General features: G+C 35.5%; 1 protein-coding gene across 1 annotated transcript in view; it reads left to right on the top strand.

Annotated features, from left to right (window-relative positions):
• The window catches only part of LOC145263864 (polycystin-1-like protein 1), an 842,774-nt gene that overhangs the window by 514,716 nt on the left and 304,746 nt on the right, over positions 1-23,312 (top strand). The window contains exon 11 of the mRNA XM_080120938.1: positions 16,311-16,402. Coding sequence (XP_079977064.1) covers positions 16,311-16,402 — 92 coding nt within the window. The remainder of the gene's footprint in view (positions 1-16,310; positions 16,403-23,312) is intronic.

Raw genomic sequence — 23,312 nt, 5'->3', positions numbered from 1 at the left:
TTGGTAAGCCGTTATTAATTAAAGTTTGTTTTACGTTCGAAAGTGATTTATAGAATATTTCGTTAGTGGAAGAATTACGTTTAGTTCTGTAGATGAGATTTTTTACGATGGCTATTATATATATATATATATATATATATATAGTAGGTTATAAAAATATATATGGCAATTAAGCTACACAGAATATTCCACGTTCCATCCATACTAGGATTCATCAGGCCGGCAAAGGCTTTTTTCCGGCTGGTTCTCGGCTTGCTCGCTCATTCTTATAACTTTTTATATGCTACCAAGATGATAATATTTAAGATTTACAAAACGACATCATAAATATCTTTTATTTCAGCGACTTTTCTCTTACAAAATTTGCGCTGTGATGATCTTGATAACATTTTATTTATATATATATATATATATATATATATATATATATATATATATCCATCCAATACTAACGTACTGTACACACAATAACCCTTATACCCCGAGTGGCTTCTGGGCCTTGATAAGTGGTGACCACCTTGTAAAAAAGAAAATATATATATATATATATATATATATATATATATATATATATATATATATATACTAGAAAAAGTACCCGTCGTTGACTGGGTTCAAAAACAGCCTACAGAAAATGGACTCTGATTTATGAAAGTATGATAGGTTATGAAAAGGAAGGGTTGTAAATTTGGGTTGAATTTGGGGGTATCCAACCAAAGCAAAATATGATGAAAGTAAAAATAAAATGGATAAACCCCATAATTTATTATACCATACCTGTTCACATTGAAACACTTATCACAATATTCTGTGGATCTATATTAAAAAACCTTGTTAAACTTTGTGACATATTTCCATTCTATGGAGGTCAGGTGCGAACGAACACCCCATAATTTTTCTTAACCATATTTCTTCAAACAAAACATAATCATCAAAGTATACTTACACATATAGATATGAAAAGTCTTTATTAAAGTTTATGCCTATTTCCATTCTATGGAGGCCAGGCGCGAACGCAGACACCACAATTTTATTATACCATCCCTATTTAAGTTAAAACATACTTATCAAAGTATTCTTATGTACATTTATATCAAAAAAATTTGTAAACGTTTTTTTTTTATTTCATTTTTTCATTTTTTATTTCCATACTTTACATACAGAATTTTAATGAACCACTGTTCTGCCAGATCAAACATACGCATTCCTGTGTCTCGATACATCTTCTATCATTATATGTAATCAGTTTTTTTTAAATAGTCAACCATATAGGAGCCTATTCGTGACCAGACACACGCATACACACACACACACAGACATTCAGCTTTATATTATAAATATATATATAGATACATCTATATATATAAAAGCGAAAATGTATGTGTGTATGTATGTTCGCTTTTCCTCGATGTCCACGAAAGGCTTCTTTCAAACAAGCGCTTGCTCGCTTCACAACTTTTTAAAACTTTTTATCTATAAATTGTAATATCTATGAATTATCCACGGAGCTCGCCTCTCTATTTAATTTTATTGACTTTCAAATGTCAATTATTCCACATTTCCCCGCATCGGCACGCGTTACATTCGGTTTTCGGTATAAAAAAAGCGAACCTCGATTCTAATCACAGGCCCAGAGTCAGTTTGGTCAATGTCGACTTCGTCATATCAGACTGTAGCTTTCATTTTGCTCCTCCTAATAAACAGGGAGCGGGTTTTTAAAAACAAACAAACCGATTTATTCAAAACTGTCCCGCACAAAATCGTAACTGCTGAATACCTATCGCCGTCACGTCAATCAAAAACGCGCACCTGTTTTTTTTTTTAACACTTTACTATTTTCCAACTACGCATCGTGAAGGCTTCGTTTATTTTTCACATACCCCCAAAAAACACCCGGGCAACGCCGGGTACCCCTCGCTAGTATATATATAAAATGTTATCGCGATCATCAATCAAGGCAGTAAAAAAAAAATACCAAGATGAGTTTCATTATTTTCGAATATTTTGTCATTTAAGTTTATTCTGATCTTGGCGGAACCTACTCGTCCCTGAAAAAACAATCAATACAAATACAAAACCCTTTATTCATAAGGCTTTATTCAACTTCAGAAATCTAATTACAACAGGAGATCAGTTTTATACAACCCTTACATTGGGGACTATAAATGTTGTCCATCTCTTGAGTCCAGAATTGCATATAGATACTAGCAGGCAGCTCGGGGTTGCCCGGTCGTAAAATACATATCAGTATTATATTTTAATTTATACAGAAACTGAGATCGAAATCCAAACTTAAAGACAGTGAATCAAGTATGATAACCATTAAACCAGCTTGACACGATCTTTAAAAAATGTTTTCAAACCTACTTATTCTAAACATAAGGAATCTAACATGTCAACCATTCACACATGCGCATTCATGGAACAGTTGACAGATAAAACTCCGATGACCCACACGTAACAATTTTTCGACTCTTTAGCAGCCCTTTTTTCCGGATGAAAACCGATTGAACAGTTCTCCACGTGTCTGAATATCCTTATATATCAAATTTCAAGTCTGTAGATCAAAAATTTGTTGAGTATATAGGTTGAAAAGTGTCCTCACACACACATTCTCACTTTTATAGATACATATATATAATGGACTCTCCCGTCGATTTCAAGTTGCTCAGAAATCCACACAGATGATTTGTCCTCCGGCAGTCATCTTCCTCAACAAAGGTTAGCAGTAATACCAAAAAGTGTGGTTGGTTCTACACAAAGCCTTCACTCCACACACACACACACACACACAGATATATATATAATTATTCTTTTATACCTGCAGACATTAGTGCTTCATGCTTATGTAATCATTAGTGTAGGGGTGACAATTCCTGTGGCTGATAAGATTTGAATCCAGCCATGACGCCACCTTTTTGCTCCATTTGCTAAGCCTCTACCTCACCAAACAATTGCCATGGGAATAAAGGGAATTAAGAACTATTAAACGCTGAATACATCAGACAATCTAATGTTTGAACAAGTGGAAGTCGTGAACATTGTATTTTTATATATATATATATATATGTATAGTAATTTATAAAATATATATGGCGATTAAGCTACACTGAATATTCCGCGTTTCATCCACTCTAGGATTCTCCAGGCTTATGCACGAATTTTGTGACTGTCTGCCGTTTTTATATATGCACCTTCTATTGGGATTTTAGTTAGCCAATGAGCTTTTTAGTATCCACCGCGCCCTTCCTATCAGTCAATAAACATGCACTTATAGGACAAAGGCCCATTTGACCTCTGGTTGACCTGATTCTTTGTGTGTGCTCTATTTAGCCTGGATATTTAGTGTCTTGACCTGTTTTAAATCTAGGTTAGTTTTTTTTTTGTTAGTTTATATATATATATATATATATATAATGTGTGATAGTTTATGTATACGCATGTTTATTTATTTGTTTATTTTCTATTGTTTTTATTAGTTTTAAAGTTATTTTGTATCTCTATCCTAGAGTAAATTTTATCCTGTGAACACAGTTACTCGCTATTTCTCTCCTACAGTTTAATAGATGTTGGGGTTCTTTAAAGTGCAGGATAGCAAATTTTTCATGAAGGCATAATCTACATGGGTCGTCTAGATCTCTACAGGTGTTTGCTTGTCTTACTATTTTCCATTCGACTACTGGCGAACGTCCGCTTTTCTTGAGTTCCCAGTATTTGTTTGCTAGCGTTGTTTTCATACAGTGTTTTTTATTGTTGAATGTACTTTTGTGGTCATAATATCGAGTTTTGAAATCTAAGGAAGTCATACCTACGTAATATTTCTTGTTATTCGGGTTTTCTTCCGCAAATATTGTGGCCTGGTAAACTATGCTTTTGGTTAGACATTTATTTTGAAGTGGGCAAAGTGTGCGGTATCTACAGTTGCATTTATCTTGTTCGTTATTAGTATTTTTATTTTTATTTCTAGTATGGTTGTTGTTGTCCAGACTTAGTTTATTATTATTATTTCTGTTAGTTGTATATGTGTCTTTTGTGTTAGTTTTATTTTTGTCATGGTGTCTACTTTTTTATTGTTTATTTTGTTGTTGTTTACATTGTTTTTATTTAATATTTTGTTATGTGCTTTAATTATCATCTCTAAATTTTCGCAGCAGATGTAGGATAACTTTAAGGTATTTTATTGAAAATTTTGTGTAAGGGGATGGTTGCGGGAAAGTGTTTTTCAATAAGATCTAGAAATTTCTTGCCAAGTTTTGTTTTTAACATTTAATTGTATGGGGCCGTATACCAGATATTTCTTTTTCTTCTATTTTTAATTTCATTATAGTTATTGGTGTTTTGTTGCTTATTGTTGTTTTGTTTGATATCAATATTTTTGTATCCACTATTTTTTAGGGCTGTTTCATAGATATCAGTTGACCTGTTAAATGCATTTTCATCGCTTGAGTTATTGCGGAGTCTACTTACGATCGTGTTAGGAATCTGTTTTATAATTGATGGTGGGTGATTGGACTTAAGGTTTTTGTATATTGGAGTAGCGTTATCTTTTAAGTAGGGTTCATATGTGTTTTTTTCTAAATTTAACATGACGTCCAGGAAGTTTTTTATTTTTATGTTAGCTAATACGTTTAATTTTAGGCCTAATTTTTTCATTTCCTTGTGCATGATTTTCTTAAAGTTATCTCCCTTGACTTTGTTGGAGTCTTTTATTATAGCTAGTCCATCATCTCTATATAGGCCGATATCCGATATTAAATATGCTTATGAGGGTATATAGAATGAATAATCCTACAAGATCTGATGCATCCGCAGTATCCCTGACACCCATCGCCAAATCAAACGAATTTGTTATTTTAGTTTTTATCAGAACTGATTTTCTACATTTTTTAATGATGTTGATTTCTTCCGAGGATATATCAGTGTATGCCTCAGCAAATTCTAGGGCAATGTTAAAAAGTTCTTCGGATATCGAGGGATAGAAGTCTGTGATATCGAACTGTATAAACGTACATTTATTTTTGTATTTTATATTGTGTGTATATATATATATATATATATATATATATATATATAATTTACTATCATAATTATTAAATACCTACAGACACTAGTGTTTCATCCTTTCAGGAATCATCAGTGCAGGGTGTCACGATTAACACCAGTCGAGAGATTCGAACCCGGCAACGAAGCCATCTCCGACTCCATTAGCAAGGACCAAATCCATTCGTCCACCATTAACCGTGAGAAATATTGTTGAAATTTAAACATTTATTATGGATTTTTGTGTCTATCAGAATGATCGAATCATTATATGATGGTCTGCACATGCGAGCTAAATTGACTGATTAGTTTCTTAAAGAGGCTGACATAATTATTCCTTTATACCTGCAGACACTAGTGTTTCATGGTTATGCAATCATCAGTGTAGGAGGTGACAATTCCTACTGGTCAGGAGATTCAAACCCAGCCACGTATATCTTTGGCTCAATTTGCAAAGCCTTTATTTCCTGGCCACCAAACAACTGCCAGGAGAATGAAAGGAATTAATCTATTTATATATATATATATATATATATATATATATTTTTATATATATATATATATATATATAAAAGCGAAAATGTATGTATGTAAGTACTTTTTTCCTCGATGTCCACAAAAGGCTTCTTTCAGAGAAGTGCTCGCTCGTTTAGCAACTTTTTAAAACTTTTTATATCATCTATGAATTGTAATATCACACTTAACCACGGAGATCGCCTGTCTATTTAATTTTGTTGACTTTCAAACGTTAATTATTCCACTTTTCCCGCATTGGCACGCGTTACATTCGGTTTTCGGTATAAACAAAAAGCGAAACTCAACTCTAATCACCGGCCCAGAGCCAGTGGTCTCTAGAGAGCTAAGTAACGTTTGTTCAATGTCAACTTCGTCATATCAGACGGTAGCTTTCATTTCGAGACGAGACACTCCCCCTAATAAACAGGGAGCTGGTTTTCCCCGAACTTAGTTAAAATCAAACAAACCGATTTATTCATTTATTTAAAAACTGTCCCGCACGCAATCGTAACTGCTGAATAGCTATCACCGTCACGTCAATCAAAAACGCGCACCTGTTTTTTTTTTAAAACACTATACTATTTTCCAATTGCGCGTCATCAATGCTTCGAGGTTTTTTCACATACCCCGAAAAACACCCGGGCAATGCCGGGTACCCCTCGCTCCCTTAACGTTTGTTCAATGTCGACTTCGTCATATCAGACTGTAGCTTTCATTTCGCTCCTCCTAATAAACAGGGAGTGGGTTTTTAAAAACAAACAAACCGATTTATTCAAAACTGTCCCACACAAAATCGTAACTGCTGAATACCTATCGCCGTCACGTCAATCAAAAACGCGCACCTGTTTTTTTTTTTAAATACTTTACTATTTTCCAACTGCGCGTCGTGAAGGCTTCGGGTTTTTTTTGTTTTTTTTCACATTTTCGCGTTTTTTTTTCACATACCCCGAAAAACACCCAGGCAACGCCGGGTACCCCTCGCTAGTATATATATAAAAGTGAAAATGTGTGTATGTATGTTTGTATGTATGTATGTGTGCTTGTGTGTCCGCTAAAAACTTTCGACAGACACAACAAAAATTGACAAACTTGGTATCATATCGAAGCTGCATCCTTCACCCAAAAAATATCGAAAGATTGGCCAAAAACGTTAATTTTTTTCACCCTGAAATCAACAATTTTCTACGGGGGGGGTCAACAAAAACTCCTCTCAGGACGAGGTCGGTTCTACGCATACATCAGATGACGTCATGACCTGATTTAGTTTAAATAGTTGAAGAACTGACTAAATTTCATGTACGTCGTGTTAGCTCAGTTGGTTAGAGCGTTGGGTCATTATCTAAACGTTTTGGATTCGAATCGTGGTGTGAGATGTCTATCTTTTTTTTTGATTTTTTAAATTTAAATATTGAACCAGTGTTATTTAAGCCATTTTTCACGTAACGTTCGTTTTTCTGGGGTTTTTTTTTACTTCGCTTATTCTTAGGTTTTCATTAACACCCCCACACCCGACCGACCACACACATCCAAAAACATCTGGGTACCCACCGATTTTTTAAATTTTAATATCGAAGCAGGCTTATTTAAGCTATTTTTCATGTGTTTTTTTTTTAAAGCAGTTTTAACGTTCCTTTTTCTGTTTTCTTTTTTGTTTTCGTTTTTTCGATTTTTACATTTAACATCGTCCTTACGTAAGTTTTTTTTTTCCGATGTTTTAATTACCCCCCCCCCTCCACCGCCGCCCGGGTACCCCACCCCCGCTTAATTTTTAACGTTCGTTTTTCTGTTTTCTTTTTTTACTTCGATTATTCTTAGGTTTTCATTAACACCCACCACCCCCGCCCAACGACACACACCTACAAACACTCGAGAAATGTCGGGTACCCCCCCCCCGCTAGTCTATAAATATAAAAGCGAAAATGTATGTATGTATGTATGTGTGTTCGCTTTTTCTGTGTCTACAAAAGACTTCTTTTAGAGAAGCGGTCGGTCGGTTCACAACTTTTTAAAACTTTTTATATCACATATAAATCGTAATATTTCACAGTTAACAACGAAGCTCGCCTGTCTATTTAATTTACTCGATTTGGAAGATAAATATTCAACATTTGTCGCTCGCTGCATGTGGGTTAGTCTTTTTCCTATAACATCTTGGGGGCGAGGAAAAAAAGTATTCAGCAGTAAATGAAATCCCGCAGTCAAGCTTGACCTCATTAACTCATTAAAACGCGCACCTGCTAAATCCAAGTGATTAAATAAATTCAAACGCGTTTCCGTTAGCATGTCGCGGTGGGGCAATGGTTAACATCGCACTTTTTTTTTTTTCACAACTTTGCCTCAATGGTTCGGGTTCGATCCTCATACTTACTTTCTTTTAACCCCCCCCCAAAAAAAAAACACCCGGGCAACACCGGGTACCCCTCGCTTGTTAGTGTGTTTGTGCATTTTTTGTGTATGTCCGGCAAAGGCTTTTTTTCAGGCTGGTTCTTGGCTTGCTCACTCATTCTTATAACTTCATATACTACCGAGATGATAATAACTAAGATTTACGAAACGATGTCGTAAATATCTTTTATTTCAGCGACTTTTATCTTACAAAACACTCGGGCACCGCCGGGTACTCCCCCCCCCCCGCTAGTAACTAATAAATGATTAATTCAGGCGCAGACATTTGACAATCTATAGTGTTTGAACAACGGAAGTCGTGAACGATGCATAAACGCTAGTTGATTGCTTCTTTGTATATATTTTCCAGACGGTGCCTACCCTTAACTATTATTAAAGGGGTTTGATAATTATTATTAAATAATATTTATCTATAATATAAATCTCACCTGTCTGCTTAAATTTATGTATGTATGCTTGTACGTCTCACCAAAACTTTTGACAGAGGCGATGGATTTTTCACAAGATCGGTATCGAAGCTCGACCCTTCGGGCAACAAATATAAAAAAAATTAGCCAACTTACTTCACCCTCGACTGGGCAGTTTTCTACGGGGAGGTGTCGCTTTTTTCACCGATATTTTCAAAACTCATCGCCTCTTTGCGATTGTCTAGCCTTAATTTAAACCTACGTCACTTCCGGTTTGGCGATGGACGCAACAGCTAACACGTCACATTGTTTTTTTTTTTACTTTCTTTTCCTCCTTCGCGGTACGGGTTCGAGCCTGCCTGCCTACTACCACTTTTTTTTTTTTTTTTTTTTTTTTTTTTTTTTTGCTCAACACACACCTACAAAAACCCGGACAACGCCGGACACCCATGCTGGTTCTTATATATAAAAAAGATTCTATAGTTTGCTTGAAGCATTGTACAACGAATAGAATCTCATCGTTTAAATGAAAACTTCCGTTTTTAAAAGCAGTTAATGTTGGTTATACTAATAATTAATTCAAAGCATATGAAATTAAATTAAAGAATTTAACTTTATATATAATATACCTAAATGTTATGCATTGATAAATAATAATCTATGTATATTTGGATAGTTTTTTTTGGGGGGGGGGAATAATGATAAAAATGTTAATGCTATGAAACAACCATTATTTATTTATTTATTTCCCCCCCCCCCCCCTCATGGTGCTTAAAAACTCAGTTACCACTCCCAGAAATTTTGTCATGAAATTTGGAAACTTATCAGAAGAAACATTACTTTAAATCATTTTTGGGGGTATGAAATCAACTATTATTTTATTTTTATTTTTTTTGTTTTGTTTTGTTTTAAAAATAAGATAACAGTATGATGAGTATCAAACATTAAAAAAAATCTTTAATACAATATGAAAACGAGATAATCTTCTTGAATCTTGACTCCTTTTGAATAAATAGTATATAAAGAAATCATGCAGGACTAAAAGTATATAAGCGTCCGTTTTCAGTATTGAAATCTTTTTGTGAAATAGTGTACTTTTTGTATATCTTAACCAAATTGTGAACAGACAAACAGATAGGAATGCGACTTTATATATATATTTTATAATAATATTTGACTTATTGTGCTTAAGTTTGAAATAGCATTTAATTTTACCGATTATGCTTAACTTTAAATAAAGTTTTATTTGATTTGTCACGCATATAACTTTGAAATTTAATTTAAAAAAAAATATTTCTGAATTTTTGAGATGAGGATTGGTTATTCACATTATTTGGATTCATCGGACTACTGTTCTCATCTTCCCGAGTTCGACAATATACCCCTGAAAAAGGTCGTCAGGAGCTACATCGATTGAAATGTTGTGAAAATCGGTCAAGATGAGAACAGTAGTCTGATGAATCCAAATAATAAACACACATTATATATATATATATATATTCCACAGCCAAACAACGTCGCAGCCACAAGCCACATAAGTAATCATATATATATATATATATGATTACGTAATTTAATCACAAATTAATATACGAAAATATAAATTTATGCGTAAACTTTAAGTATTTACTTCAACAGTGCTCAATACGTAGGTAGAGCTAGGTAGGATGTTATAAAATATATGATGGATGAAACACGGAATATTCTGTGTAACTTAATTGCCATATATATTTTATAACTTTATATATATATATATATATATATATATATATATATATATATATATATATATATATATATATATATATATACTCCATAATAATGTAATTGTAATGCAATAGATCTACTGGTATAGAAATCCAGTGATTATTTGTCTTCAAAATATTATTGGCTGTAATATTTTATAAAGACAATCCCAGCCAAATAAAAATTGCTCAATATACCAGATAGAGCAAATAAATCATAATTTAGTAATTTAAATTTTATGACTTGAAATGGTTAAGTTTCAAGTCTAGAATTTTTATTATATGCAAGACAAAGAACTATTACTATAGGTTAAGGAGATATACTTATTGAAATGTATTCTTCGTCTTGCATATAATAAAAATTCTGGACTTGAAACTTAACCATTTCACGTCATAAAATTTAAATGACTAAATTATGATATCATACGGGAATAAAAGTATATAAGAGCCCATTTTCATTATTAAAATCTATTTGTGAATCCGTGTACCTTTTGGTTATATTAACCGAATTGTGAACAGACTAACAAACAGGAATACGAATTTATATATATATATATATATATATATATATATATATATATATATATATATATATATATATATATATATAAAATATTTTAATATGGAAGCTTTTCCGTTAAGATAATAAATGGTGCATAAATGTTTTTTCTATTATTAGGAAAGGCAGGTGAAGATTGTTCGATCTCAATCAATATCTGAATGGCCAACACAATTGTTCTTTTGTTATATTGTATAAAGTTAAACACAAAGGCAAAGAATGCAATGTTTCTTAAACTCCACCCCCCACCCCACCTCCGCCGTCAGAATCCGAATCTAAAAATACCAGCTGTTTAGACCAAGTTTCCTTCTGGTCGGATTGTATCGAAACTTTTGTGCTCAATCTGACGTTTAGAAAATCTTAATAAAGCACAGGAATGCAAATGGAAATTCTTGTATTTCCGAAATTATTTCATCTCTCAAACAGGAAATAATTCTACTACCACGTAAAGATGTGGAGTCGCCAATCAGTTTTTTTTTTTTTTTTTTTTTTTTTTTTTTTTATAAATAGGTACGTGCATTATTATCGGAAAACTGATAAGGGATACATAGTTTTGAAAGCCGGTTTATCATATTTTTTTTTGTAAGTTTGCGATTACTTTTTCATTGTATTTGAAAGATTAAAACCTAAAGCTAATTTCCAAAAGGAAAAAAAATATTTATGCACATGAAAAAAAAATGTTATAATGAAAAATGTTTTAACATTCGGAAACTGTCGAGTTGAGCTAAATTTTGAAGTTTACTAAATTCATTGTAAAGATCCCTTTGAGAAATTCGTTGAGTATATAGGTTGAGAAGTATTCTCACACACACATTTTAACTTTTAGATATATATAGATAGGTTTGGTGTTGAATGTTTAAAAAGATGCACTTGAAAAAAATTAAAATTTATATCGGCTGAAACATTGTGAAAGCGACATTCAAAATGGGATTAGTAAGATGTAATGATTTTAAGAAGAGAAAGCATAAAAGCTATTACAATTGCCGAATTCTTCATTGCATAACACAAAAGGGGTGATATGCCTTAAGTAAACTAAAAAAATAAAACTCTGACATGGGTATAAAAAAAAATCTCTGACATGGGTATAAAAAAAATCAAAAAAAAATCTCTGACATGCGTAAAAAAAAACTGACATGGGTATAAAAAAAAAAGTAAAAACCCTGACATGGGAATAAAAAAAATAAATACTCTGACATGGGTATTAAAAAAAAAAAAAATACTCTGACATGGGTATTAAAAAAAAATACTCTGACATGGGTATTAAAAAAAAATACTCTGACATGGGTATTAAAAAAAAAATACTCTGACATGGGTATTAAAAAAAAATACTCTGACATGGGTATTAAAAAAAAAATAAAAACTCTGACATGGGTATTAAAAAAAAAAAATCTGACATGCGTATAAAAAAAACTGACATGGGTATAAAAAAAAAAAAACTCTGACATGCGTATAAAAAAAGAAAAGATATAACATTTTTTTAAAAATCTTTTTTGTTTGTTTTTTGGTGTCATCACTTATCAAAGCTAAGAATCGCTTGCCGATAAGGGTTAATGAGACAGGAACGGTTGCTAACCAAAAGTTAAGGAACACTATGAGCAGTGCTTTTCTTTCCGTGATGCCATCAACAATGTAAAAAAAAAAAAATATATATATATATATATATATATATATATATATGCACTATTTGAAAATAAACCTGAAGCACCTGCATTGAATGTAAACCCACATCCGACCTTACCCCCTTTCCCCTCTCTAGACATCCAATGTTATTTTAGGATTTTTTTTTTTTAATTTTCATCCAACAGGTTTAGGCTTGCTTAATTTTTACATGCTACTAATTAGGATTGTAGAACTACCCTTCTCTCCCCCCCCACACACACACCTGATGAAACGACACTACAAACCCCCACCTCCACCACCAGTGTTGTTTTTTAATTTTTCGTTTTTTGGTATTTATTAATTTTACATTATCATGTCTGACCAGCTTTGTCAGTTGGTCGATAGGTCAGTCACTCTTACGTTCAAAATGGCATTTTTAACGGTCTCCTCCTCCTCCTCCTGCCTTATCGTCATCATCATCAGCATCATCATCATCATCATCCGTACCCTTCCTTTTATGCAGTAGTCTTCAAATGTTATTAGTGGTCTGTCAAGGCCATAAGGGAGACAACCAAAGCAACAAAACTGAAGCTGGCCTGCAGGACACTATATGTACAAGTGTAGGCAAATTTGGGCATATTTTATTGGTTTGAAAATATAGGTTCTTTTTTACTAATTGTCATAAAGTTTTAACCATATATTATTATCCAGCGCGGCCGTAGCCAAGATTGAACTCACTACACGAGTTTGTAGTGTAATTCAAATCTTGTCGGTAGCTGAATACTTGATGCTTCGTCAGGGCTATCAAGGATATTTTTTATCGTGATGCCATCACTAGATGGGGCGCCTAACCACGGCTTAAGAGAGTCCCATCTACCCTCAAGAGAAGGATAAACCACGCCAGTTTCCCAACCTTGTATTTTACCTTGCGGTACATATACCTCGCCTTCCCAAATGGTCACCCATCTGGCACTGGCCAGGTTCAATGTTGCATAACTTTGGTGATCTGGCGAGAACCAGTGTGTCAACATGATTGTGTATATTATTGTAATCTTCAAAAAGCCTGCAAATTTTCATGTAGTTTTGTCCCATAGAACCAAAGATATGAGCAGTTCAGTATTCAATTTGGCTATCAGTATAGATATATCCATATGTGTGTGTGGGTGTGTATATATATATATATATATATATATATATATATATATTTACTATAATAATTATTAAATACCTACAGACACTAGTGTTTCATCCTTTCGGGAATCATCAGTGCAGGGTGTCACGATTAACATGGGTCGATAGATTCGAACCCGGCAACAGAAGTCATCCCTGGCTTCATTAGCAAGGACCTAATACATTCGGCCACCATAAACCGCAAGAAATACTGTTGAAATTTAAACATTTATTTGTTAAATGTTTATATATCAATATATATATATATATATTTCTCCAAAACCTCTTGCCTTGATGGAAGGAAAACTTGCTACTATGGTTTCAAATGATCTGAAATAACAGCAAGGGGAGACTTGGTTCCAAATATTATAAATTCCAACTCTCGGTGACTATTGATCAGAATTTAACAAATGGAAACTTGTTGGAAAGGTAATGACCTGAATTGTGTAGTGAGCTATGTGACATTTGCCCTTAAGCTCGCACATTAAGGAGATCATCTATCATCCAGTGCTTATTTTTAGCACTTTTTTACAACCATAAAATGTTTAAATCATAGTAATTGGTTTTCCTAGTTTTGCATATGAATTACAAAATATCTGATATTTCCCCAAAACCTCTGGCCTTGATAGAGGGGAGACTAAAACTTGCTGCTATGGTTTCAAATGGTCTGAAATAACAGCATGCGGAGACTTGATTTCAAATATTTCTCATATGTTATATCTCCCTTCTTTGGTTTTCATACATAAAGTAAATTTCACAATGTATAAGGATTATTTGATACTGGAGATATTTATAATCGAACCCTATTTTCAAAAGAGGGGAGATATAACACATGAGTAATATTTGGAATCAAGTCTCCCCTTTGCTGTTATTTCAGATAATCTGAAACCATAGCAGCACGTTTTAGTCTCACCTCCATCAAGGCCGGAGGTTTTGAGGAAATATTTATATACCTCTTTCAATGTGGTCAGTTGAGGAAGGGTTGAAGACATGCGTTGCATGAAGAGAAATGATGTGAGAATGACACTATTTAACGTGAGCCTGAAAGGCAGGCTTAGATCTGCTGATCTAAGATGAAGATAAAATCTGGACCGCATAGGAAGGTGTGTGTAGGGCAGGTGACCTCGATAGTATGGTCACATTGATAAGAGTTCTTGCATCAGCAGATGTAGAATAAAGTAGCAGGTCAAAACAAAGATGAAGTAGCAAGAAAAACAAGGGAGGAAATGATCAAATAAATGTACTTGAAGAGAAGAGGGATAAATGAAGACCTGGGTAGAGATAAGTTTTTAAGTCGGTTTCTAAGGGCTCTCCAACGCATAACAACGTGCAAAACAGGCACGAAAAAATGCTGTTGCAAATATAGATCCTTCCCGTCTAATTCATTCTCATTGTGCTGTAAATTATTTCTCCTGTAATGGGTTAGATGAATATAGATGAATCGATTCAAATATCCCTCAAATCTTGAGCCAGATGTTGTCAGGATTTCTGGAAAAGAGCCCAGAAAACTATGCATAAAACATCAACACGGAAAAGCAAAGAAGTAAATTGACATAATTCAAAAACAGGTTTTGTTTGATCTTTATTGAGTCACATCGGAAATATATATCTCATACGATGTATACCGTGCAATCTACAGATGATGAAACTGAGAAGTATTAAACAAATATTTTATTAATAATATTAATATTAATACATTCAGATATAATTAAAGATTCAAAGCAAAATTATCGTTAATCTTTATTAATCTACATAAAAAAAATTGTTTTTAATGCAGCATGTGTAAATTCATTTGGCAAACAAATGAAGCAGCTGCTTTTGTTATGTTTTACTAGCCTGGGTGCCCGACGTTGCCCGGGTGTTTGATGTGTGTTTATCAAAAAAAAAAAAATGTTGTAGTAGGCAGCGAAGGTGGAAAAGAAAGTGGAGGTGTGTAAGGATGTTGGTTGAGCAAAAAAAGGGGGGGGGGATTGCGAGTGCAAAAAAAAGGGGAAATTGTGAGTGCAAAAAAAAAGGGGAAATTGCGAGTGCAAAAAAAAGGGGAAATTGCAAGTGCAAAAAAAAGCGGGGATTGCGAGTGCAAAAAAAAGGGGAAATTGCGAGTGCAAAAAAAAAGGGGAAATTGCGAGTGCAAAAAAAAGGGGGAAATTACGAGTGCAAAAAAAAAGGGGAAATTGTGAGTGCAAAAAAAAAGGGGAAATTGCGAGTGCAAAAAAAAAGGGGGAAATTGCGAGTGCAAAAAAAGGGGAAATTGCGAGTGCAAAAAAAAAGGGGAAATTGCGAGTGCAAAAAAAAAGGGGAAATTGTGAGTGCAAAAAAAAAGGGGAAATTGCGAGTGCAAAAAAAAAGGGGAAATTGCGAGTGCAAAAAAAAGGGGAAATTGCGAGTGCAAAAAAAAAGGGGAAATTGCGAGTGCAAAAAAAAGGGGGAAATTGCGAGTGCAAAAAAAAGGGGAAATTGCGAGTGCAAAAAAAAAGGGGAAATTGCGAGTGCAAAAAAAAAAGGGGGAAATTGCGAGTGCAAAAAAAAAGGGGGGAAATTGCGTATGTATTATTATAGAATCAATCCTCTATTGAATATTATATATTACGAGGAATAATTTGCCCAGTAGACTAATTCACAAAAAATAAATAAATAAATAACCATGGCGATGTTGTTCATCAAATTCCGTCTGTGTTGCTCCCATTCCTGAGTGATGCAATCTCTCTGACCGACTATGCCACACAGAATACACAATTCATGTGGCTGACCACTTCAGTTATTAGTTTATTACTTTCTTGTTAATGAATTTTTGTATTCTCAACTTCTGCTGTTGTCTGCAACTTTATTTTTTTCTTGATTAAAAACAAAACATTTTATTCTTTCCAGGGTATCCAAGACACGAGTAACATCCAAAATATTATTGCCACGTACAGTACAGGGAAATCGGAAGCAGTCAGCATCGAGGATTTTCCTATCAGGTATTTAAAAAAAAAGTGTATAAATTCTTTTATTAAGTTAACATCACTTTCCATTTGTTTAGGTGTCGGACATTTTTTTTTAAAAATATTTTATCAAGCTCACTCTCCATTTTTCACGGTTCAACGGGTTAACTGCTTCCAAATTCCACTCCATGTGGTCTTGTCCAATCACTTGCTTCCAAGTTTTCCTTGGCCAGTCAGTCTTCCTGCGATTCAAGACATCCACGCTTGTTGACTCTCCACGCTCCAACCTCTGCTGATATCAAACATGAAAATAAATGAAAAAAAAATTATGAACAAATAAATGTTACCATTTGAATCCTACTATTATTCTCATCTTAGATGTTATTTTCACAACGTTCCAGCCGATGTAACCTCCGACCTTCTTCAGGTGCAATTCTTTCAAACTTGGGAATCTTTACTCCAGGCAATAATAACTAAGAATAATATAATAATTAACATTTCTACCTGGTCATGGCTGACAGAACGAAAACAATCTATCCTGGTGGATTAAATAAATGATTCAGTTCAAGATTCTGTATAGATTCTCAAGTTCAACAAAATGCACGAAGGTCTAAGGCTACATGAGGCAGAATCAGCAGGGGGGAATAACTCTTATTTTAATTGAAGTGTGATGTCCTTTACAACTAAAATGTACAAATAAAAATTAAGAATTACAAAAGCTTCACTGCATGCCGGGGTAGTTACAGTGAGTTAACAATAAAATAATTTTTTGTTTGTTAATGATTGATCTAAACGTATGCAACTGCATTAAAATATCTTTAAACAAAAATATTTATAATTACACTTATTTAAAAAAAATAAAACATAGAAAATAATAACCAAGATGAAAATAGTAATCTGAATCCTACAACTTATCAATCCTCATCTAAAAAAAATAAAGAAATATAAGCGCAGTTTCAAATTGAAGCGCTACACACTGGCAAACGTAATTATGTTTATACATGTGGGCTATTTGCATTTGTTACACAATCTAGGCTTCAGCCTCTGTCCCATCAACGAAATGTTGCATCCTTCTGCCTGTTCTACAAGTATTTTAAGGGTGGATGCTCTGATGAACTACAAGCCCTTGTATCCCCTCGACATACCCAACAAGCCGCAAAATCCCACCCCTACACAGAGATCCCTCGTTCTAAGAAAGCCTCCTAGTTCCTTTCCCAGGACTATGAGACTTTGGAATTCCCTTCCAGGTTCCTGCTTTCCCAACTGTACTGACATGCAGAAGTTCAAGTGTAATGTAAACAGACATCTTGCTGCTCAATTCCCTACATAGCATCCCTGCAACTTATGGCCCTGATAGTAGCTCCCTACATCAAAGTGGCACTGTGCCTTGTTTGGGGTGAAAATGGACACAAAAAAAAAATTATAGACCAAAGAAAAATGTAATCTCAAACTTACGTTTATCCATAAAGAGAAATTCTATTAATGTGTCCAACTGTTCGTTTTTTTTTTTTTTTGTTTTTTTTTTTTAATACTTTTTTCACTCGAAATAAGTCATATTGCCACTTGAAATGTAAGGGGCTACTATTTAGGATCGTGTGTAACAGGGGAGTTGAGTAGCACGATGTCAGTTCACATTACATTTAAAATTCTGCACGGTAGTACGATTAGGGAAACAAGAAAACAGGGAGGGAATTCCAAAACCAAGCAGTCTGAGGAAAGAAACTATTAAAATAGAAAGATTTCCGGCATCTACGGACCTCAACAGTGAAAGGGGTGAGATTGTGTTGCTTGTTGGGTTAGTTGGAGATATTTACTCTGAGGGGGCACAAGTGTTATGAGTTCATCAGAGCACATTCTATTAAAATACTCATAAAAAAGGCATAGGGATGCAACATTGTGACAATGAGATGAGAGCTCAGGTTTGGTGGATAGTGCAACTATTTTGGAACCTGTCTAAGAGTGAGAGATAATAGATGCATCAACCCAGATGTAAAGTTGATGAAGAGAAACTCTATCAATGTGTCCAGCTGCATGTTTAGCAAAGAAGCGTTTCTCCTACTCTATTTGCACTTTGCCCCTCCTACTCTGTATTTGCACTTTGCCCCTCCTACTCTGTATTTGCACTTTGCCCCTCCTACTCTGTATTTGCACTTTGCCCCTCCCACTCTGTATTTGCACTTTGCCCCTCCCACTCTGTATTTGCACTTTGCCCCTCCCACTCTGTATTTGCACTTTGCCCCTCCCACTCTGTATTTGCACTTTGCCCCTCCTACTCTCTATTTGCACTTTGCCCCTCCTACTCTCTATTTGCACCTCCTACTCTCTATTTGCACTTTGCCCCTCCTACTCTCTATTTACACTTTGCCCCTCCTACTCTCTATTTGCACTTTGCTCCGCCTACTCTCTATTTGCACTTTGCCCTCTCTCTCCTACTCTCCGTTAGCTCTTTGCCCTCTCTCTCCTACTCTCCGTTAGCTCTTAATCCACTTTTACACTCTGTTTGCTTGTTGCCCTCTTATACTCCCCCTCTCTTTTTTTGTTCTTTCAATTTTCTTTTCGCTCTTTTTTTCTTGTCAACATTTTCCTGTAGTCTTTTTGATTTCTGTTACTTTTGTAATTCTTTATTTTGAACTCAAACTTCCTGTTTATCTTAACGAACCCCCACACACCCACCATTACATCCCATCAAATACTACACCTACATTCAATTAAGAGACACCTAAATATTTAATTTTCACATCTAAAGGACCGGCTATGGGAAAGGAATTATTCCTCTTCTCCACTCCGACCCTGTCATATTCTAAACCATGTGCCCCTTCTCATTTTGTTCACCTGGAATGACTGATCCCTGCTCTTTGATGGCCTACCTGTTCTTTCATTTCAGCTGAGGATGTTCATTTTGCACGACAGGCCTTTCACCAGCTTCACTTTTCCACTGCATTGGTGGTCTTCAAATATCTTCACGTTTCTATTTTTTCCCCTATCTGCTTTGTATCAGTCATTCTCCACTTTACCATCCTCTCTCTCTCTCTCTCTCTCTCTCTCTCTCTCTCATCTTCTCTCTCTCTCTCTCTCCCTTCTCTCTCTCTCTCTCTCTCTCCCTTTTCTCTCTCTCTCTCTCTCTCCCTTTTCTCTCTCTCTCTCTCTCCCTTTTCTCTCTCTCTCTCTCTCTCCCTTTTCTCTCTCTCTCCCTCTCCTCCCTTTTCTCTCTCTCTCTCCCCTCTCTCCCTTTTCTCTCTCTCTCTCCCTCTCTCCCTTTTCTCTCTCTCTCTCCCTCTCTCCCTTTTCTCTCTCTCTCTCCCTCTCTCCCTTTTCTCTCTCTCTCTCCCTCTCTCCCTTTTCTCTCTCTCTCTCCCTCTCTCCCTTTTCTCTCTCTCTCCCTCTCTCCCTTTTCTCTCTCTCCTCTCTCTCTCTCTCTCTCCCTTTTCTCTCTCTCTCTCTCCCTTTTCTCTCTCTCTCTCTCCCTTTTCTCTCTCTCTCTCTCCCTTTTCTCTCTCTCTCTCTCTCCCTTTTCTCTCTCTCTCTCTCCCTTTTCTCTCTCTCTCTCTCCCTTTTCTCTCTCTCTCTCTCCCTTTTCTCTCTCCCTCTCTCCCTTTTTCTCTCTCCCTTTTCTCTCTCCCTCTCTCCCTTTTCTCTCTCTCTCTCTCCCTCTCTCCCTTCTCTCTCTCTCTCTCCCTCTCTCCCTTCTCTCCCTCTCTCCCTTCTCTCCCTCTCTCCCTTCTCTCTCTCTCCCTCTCTCTCCCTTTTCTCTCCCTCTCCTCTCCCTCTTCTCTCCCTCTCCTCTCCCTCTTCTCTCCCTCTCTCCCTCTCCTCTCTCTCTCCCTCTCCTCTCTCTCTCCCTCTCCTCTCTCTCTCCCTCTCCTCTCTCTCTCTCCCTCTCCCTCCCTCTCTCCCTTTTCTCTCTCTCCCTCTCTCCCTTTTCTCTCTCCCTCTCCCTTTTCTCTCTCCCTCTCCCTTTTCTCTCTCTCTCTCCCTCTCCCTTTTCTCTATCTCTCTCCCTTTTCTTTCTCTCTATCTCTCTCCCTTTTCTTTCTCTCTATCTCCCCTCCCTTTTCTTTCTCTCTATCTCTCTCTTTTCTCTCTCTCCCTCTCTCCCTTTTCTCTCTCTCTCTCCCTTTTCTCTCTCTCTCTCTCTCTCCCTTTTCTCTCTCTCTCTCTCTCTCTCCCTTTTCTCTCTCTCTCTCTCCCTTTTCTCTCTCTCTATCTCTCCCCCTCCTCCCGCTCATTCATCGTTTTAAAAGCATTCTTATCAAAGTTCATTCTTCTACGATATATCTCTTCTCATCTATTCTGATCATTTTAATGTTTGAAGGCTTCAAAAAAGTACATATACCAAAAGATATCTACTTGGAGAATTGAAAGTGGACTTTTGTATTTTTATTTATTTATTTATTATTTATTTATTTATTTTTTATTTATTTATTTATTTTTAGTCAATATGCAATCTCCTTGAGAGTTCCAAAATTATGTCCATCTGCCAATCTTAATTTTAATCCTTCACACCATTTGCAAAAATCACTTTTTTTTTTTTTTACCCGGACATCTGGTGGCACATTTTTTAAAACTGTAACCCACCCCTAACCATATAAATAATGTACATCTGAATATGTTATGTCAACAAACATTTTCCTTTAGATGAAAGGCAAGCGGAGGTGAGGGTGTCTTGTGGGTGAGGCTTCAAATGTCTTTTGTGGGTTTTGCATCGATTGGAGATGCTGTATACCCCCACTCTCTTTAAAAAAAAAAAACACATACACATCTGGAGGTAATAAGGCTGTCAAGTTTCTCAGATGCACAATCACCCTCCACTCTCACTATCTTTAACTTGACCCCCACGTACACATCACTTTTCACCTTTCCACTAGTAACTTCTATTTTTATTTTGTCCTTCCTGTGAGATAGTATTGAATACTTGTTACATTTTATACATATATATATATATATATATATATTAGTCGGGATGTCCGGCGTTGCCTGGTCATAAAATACGCTTAAATATGATATTCTAATTTCTGAAGATTTCATATTCATTATTACAGTCAATTTTCTAGCGATTATTTCATATTAGGTTGGTGCAAAATAATGTCGTTTTTGACTTCAAAAAAATCCTAAACTTTATTAATCGAAATCAGAACATTTTTTGCCAACAAACAAGTTTATTTATCCCATTAGCATAGAAATTCAGAGTTCTGGAAGCGATGAAGTCATTGAATGCAGATTCCGCATCATCTTGACTTTTGAAGCATTTTTTTGTGCAGGAAGTTGTCGAGATGCTTGAAAAAGTGATAATCGGTGGGCGAGAAATCGAGTGAATATGGCGGATGAGGCAGTCTCATAGCTGAATTCATTCAGCTTCTGCAAGGTCAGTTGAGCAACATGCGGGCGAGCGTTGTCATGGAGAATTGGTCCCTTCATATTGACCAATCTCTGGCATTTACGTTGGAGCCTCTGGTGCACTTTGTCGATTTGTCGACAGTACTTCTCCGCCATAATCGTTTTGCCCAGATTCAAGAAGCTGTGATGGATGAGACCGGCTGCAGACCACCAAACAGTCACCATAACCTTTTTTTTTGTTGTTGTTTTTGGTGTAATTTCAGTTTCGGGAAGTGTTGTGAAACTTCCCCAGCATCCAACCACTGTGCTGAACGTCGCCAGTTGTCGTAGAGGATCCACTTCTCATCACAAGTCACAATTCATTCAAGAAATGGGTCATTTTTGTTGCGCAGAAGGAGCACAGAAGACACCTCAAAACAACGATTTTTTTTTATAATCGTTCATTTCATGCGGCACCCATTTATCCAACTTTTTTGACTTCCCTATTTACTTTAAATGGCGAACGACTGTTGAGTAGTTGACATCGAGTTCAACAGCAACTTCTTATGTTGTTTTGCGAGGATCGGCTTAAATCAAGGCTTTCCAAGTGTTCATTATCAACCACGAAAATTGTGCGGATTTGAATTTTGTCCATGCTGTCTAAAAGCCTGCAAAAAAAATAATGAATAGATTGAAAACGGTAACGAATAACACGGTTTGATAAAGCGAAATACGCGATTCAAAATGATATATAATATGTCTATATATCAAAGAATTAATGCAGAAATCATATATAAATACAACATCTATATATCTGTGAAAGTGTGTGTCTGTCTGTGTGTCTGTGTACATTTCCCTACACAATAACTCTGTCAATTTTTAGTCTACAGACTCGAAATTTGATATACAGGGTATTGAGATTTGGGAAAATCTTTGTAATCCGTTTTCGGTTGTTAAGGGGTCAAAGTTCAACGATTTGACCTTTGAGAACTCTACCAAACTCCTCTGCCAATTTTGGATCTAAACACTTGAAATTTTAGATATAGGTTCCTTGGACATGGATCTAACTTAATAACTTGATTTGAGCCCAAAACAAACGTTAAGGGGTCAGATTAGGGGTCAAAGTTTAAAGAAATTTGACCTCTGCGGACTCTACCAAATTACTCAGACAATTTCTGGTCTAAACATTTGAAATTTTACATAAAGGGTATTCAGAGATAGGGCAAGCTTTTTAATCGGTTTGGGTCGAAAATTTGAGCTACCAATATGTAAATGTATGTATGTATGTTTGCATATCTGCCTAAAACTTTCGACAGAGGCGACGGATTTTCACAAGATCAGTATCGTTTTGAAGCTCGACCCTTCAGACGACAAATACCTAAAAATTGACTAAAAACATTCATTTCTTCATCCTCAACTGGGTACTTTTCTACAGGGAGGGGTCGCTTTTTTCACCGATATTTTTGAAAGTCGTCCCCTGTTTTCGATTTTCTAGCCTTAATTTAAGCCTACGTCACTTCTGGTTTGATGGTGGTCGTTACAGCAAAGACGTCGTGTTTTTCCCCCGTTCTTTTCCTCCTTCGCGGTACAGGTTCAAGCCTGCCTTCCTACTGCCACTTTTTTTTTTTTTTTT

The sequence above is a fragment of the Euprymna scolopes genome, chromosome 39 (assembly GCF_053919585.1).
Source record: "Euprymna scolopes isolate OS-2025 chromosome 39, ASM5391958v1, whole genome shotgun sequence".
In the NCBI taxonomy this organism is placed as follows: Eukaryota; Metazoa; Mollusca; class Cephalopoda; order Sepiida; family Sepiolidae; genus Euprymna; species Euprymna scolopes.
This window is presented reverse-complemented; position numbering and strand designations above follow the sequence as displayed.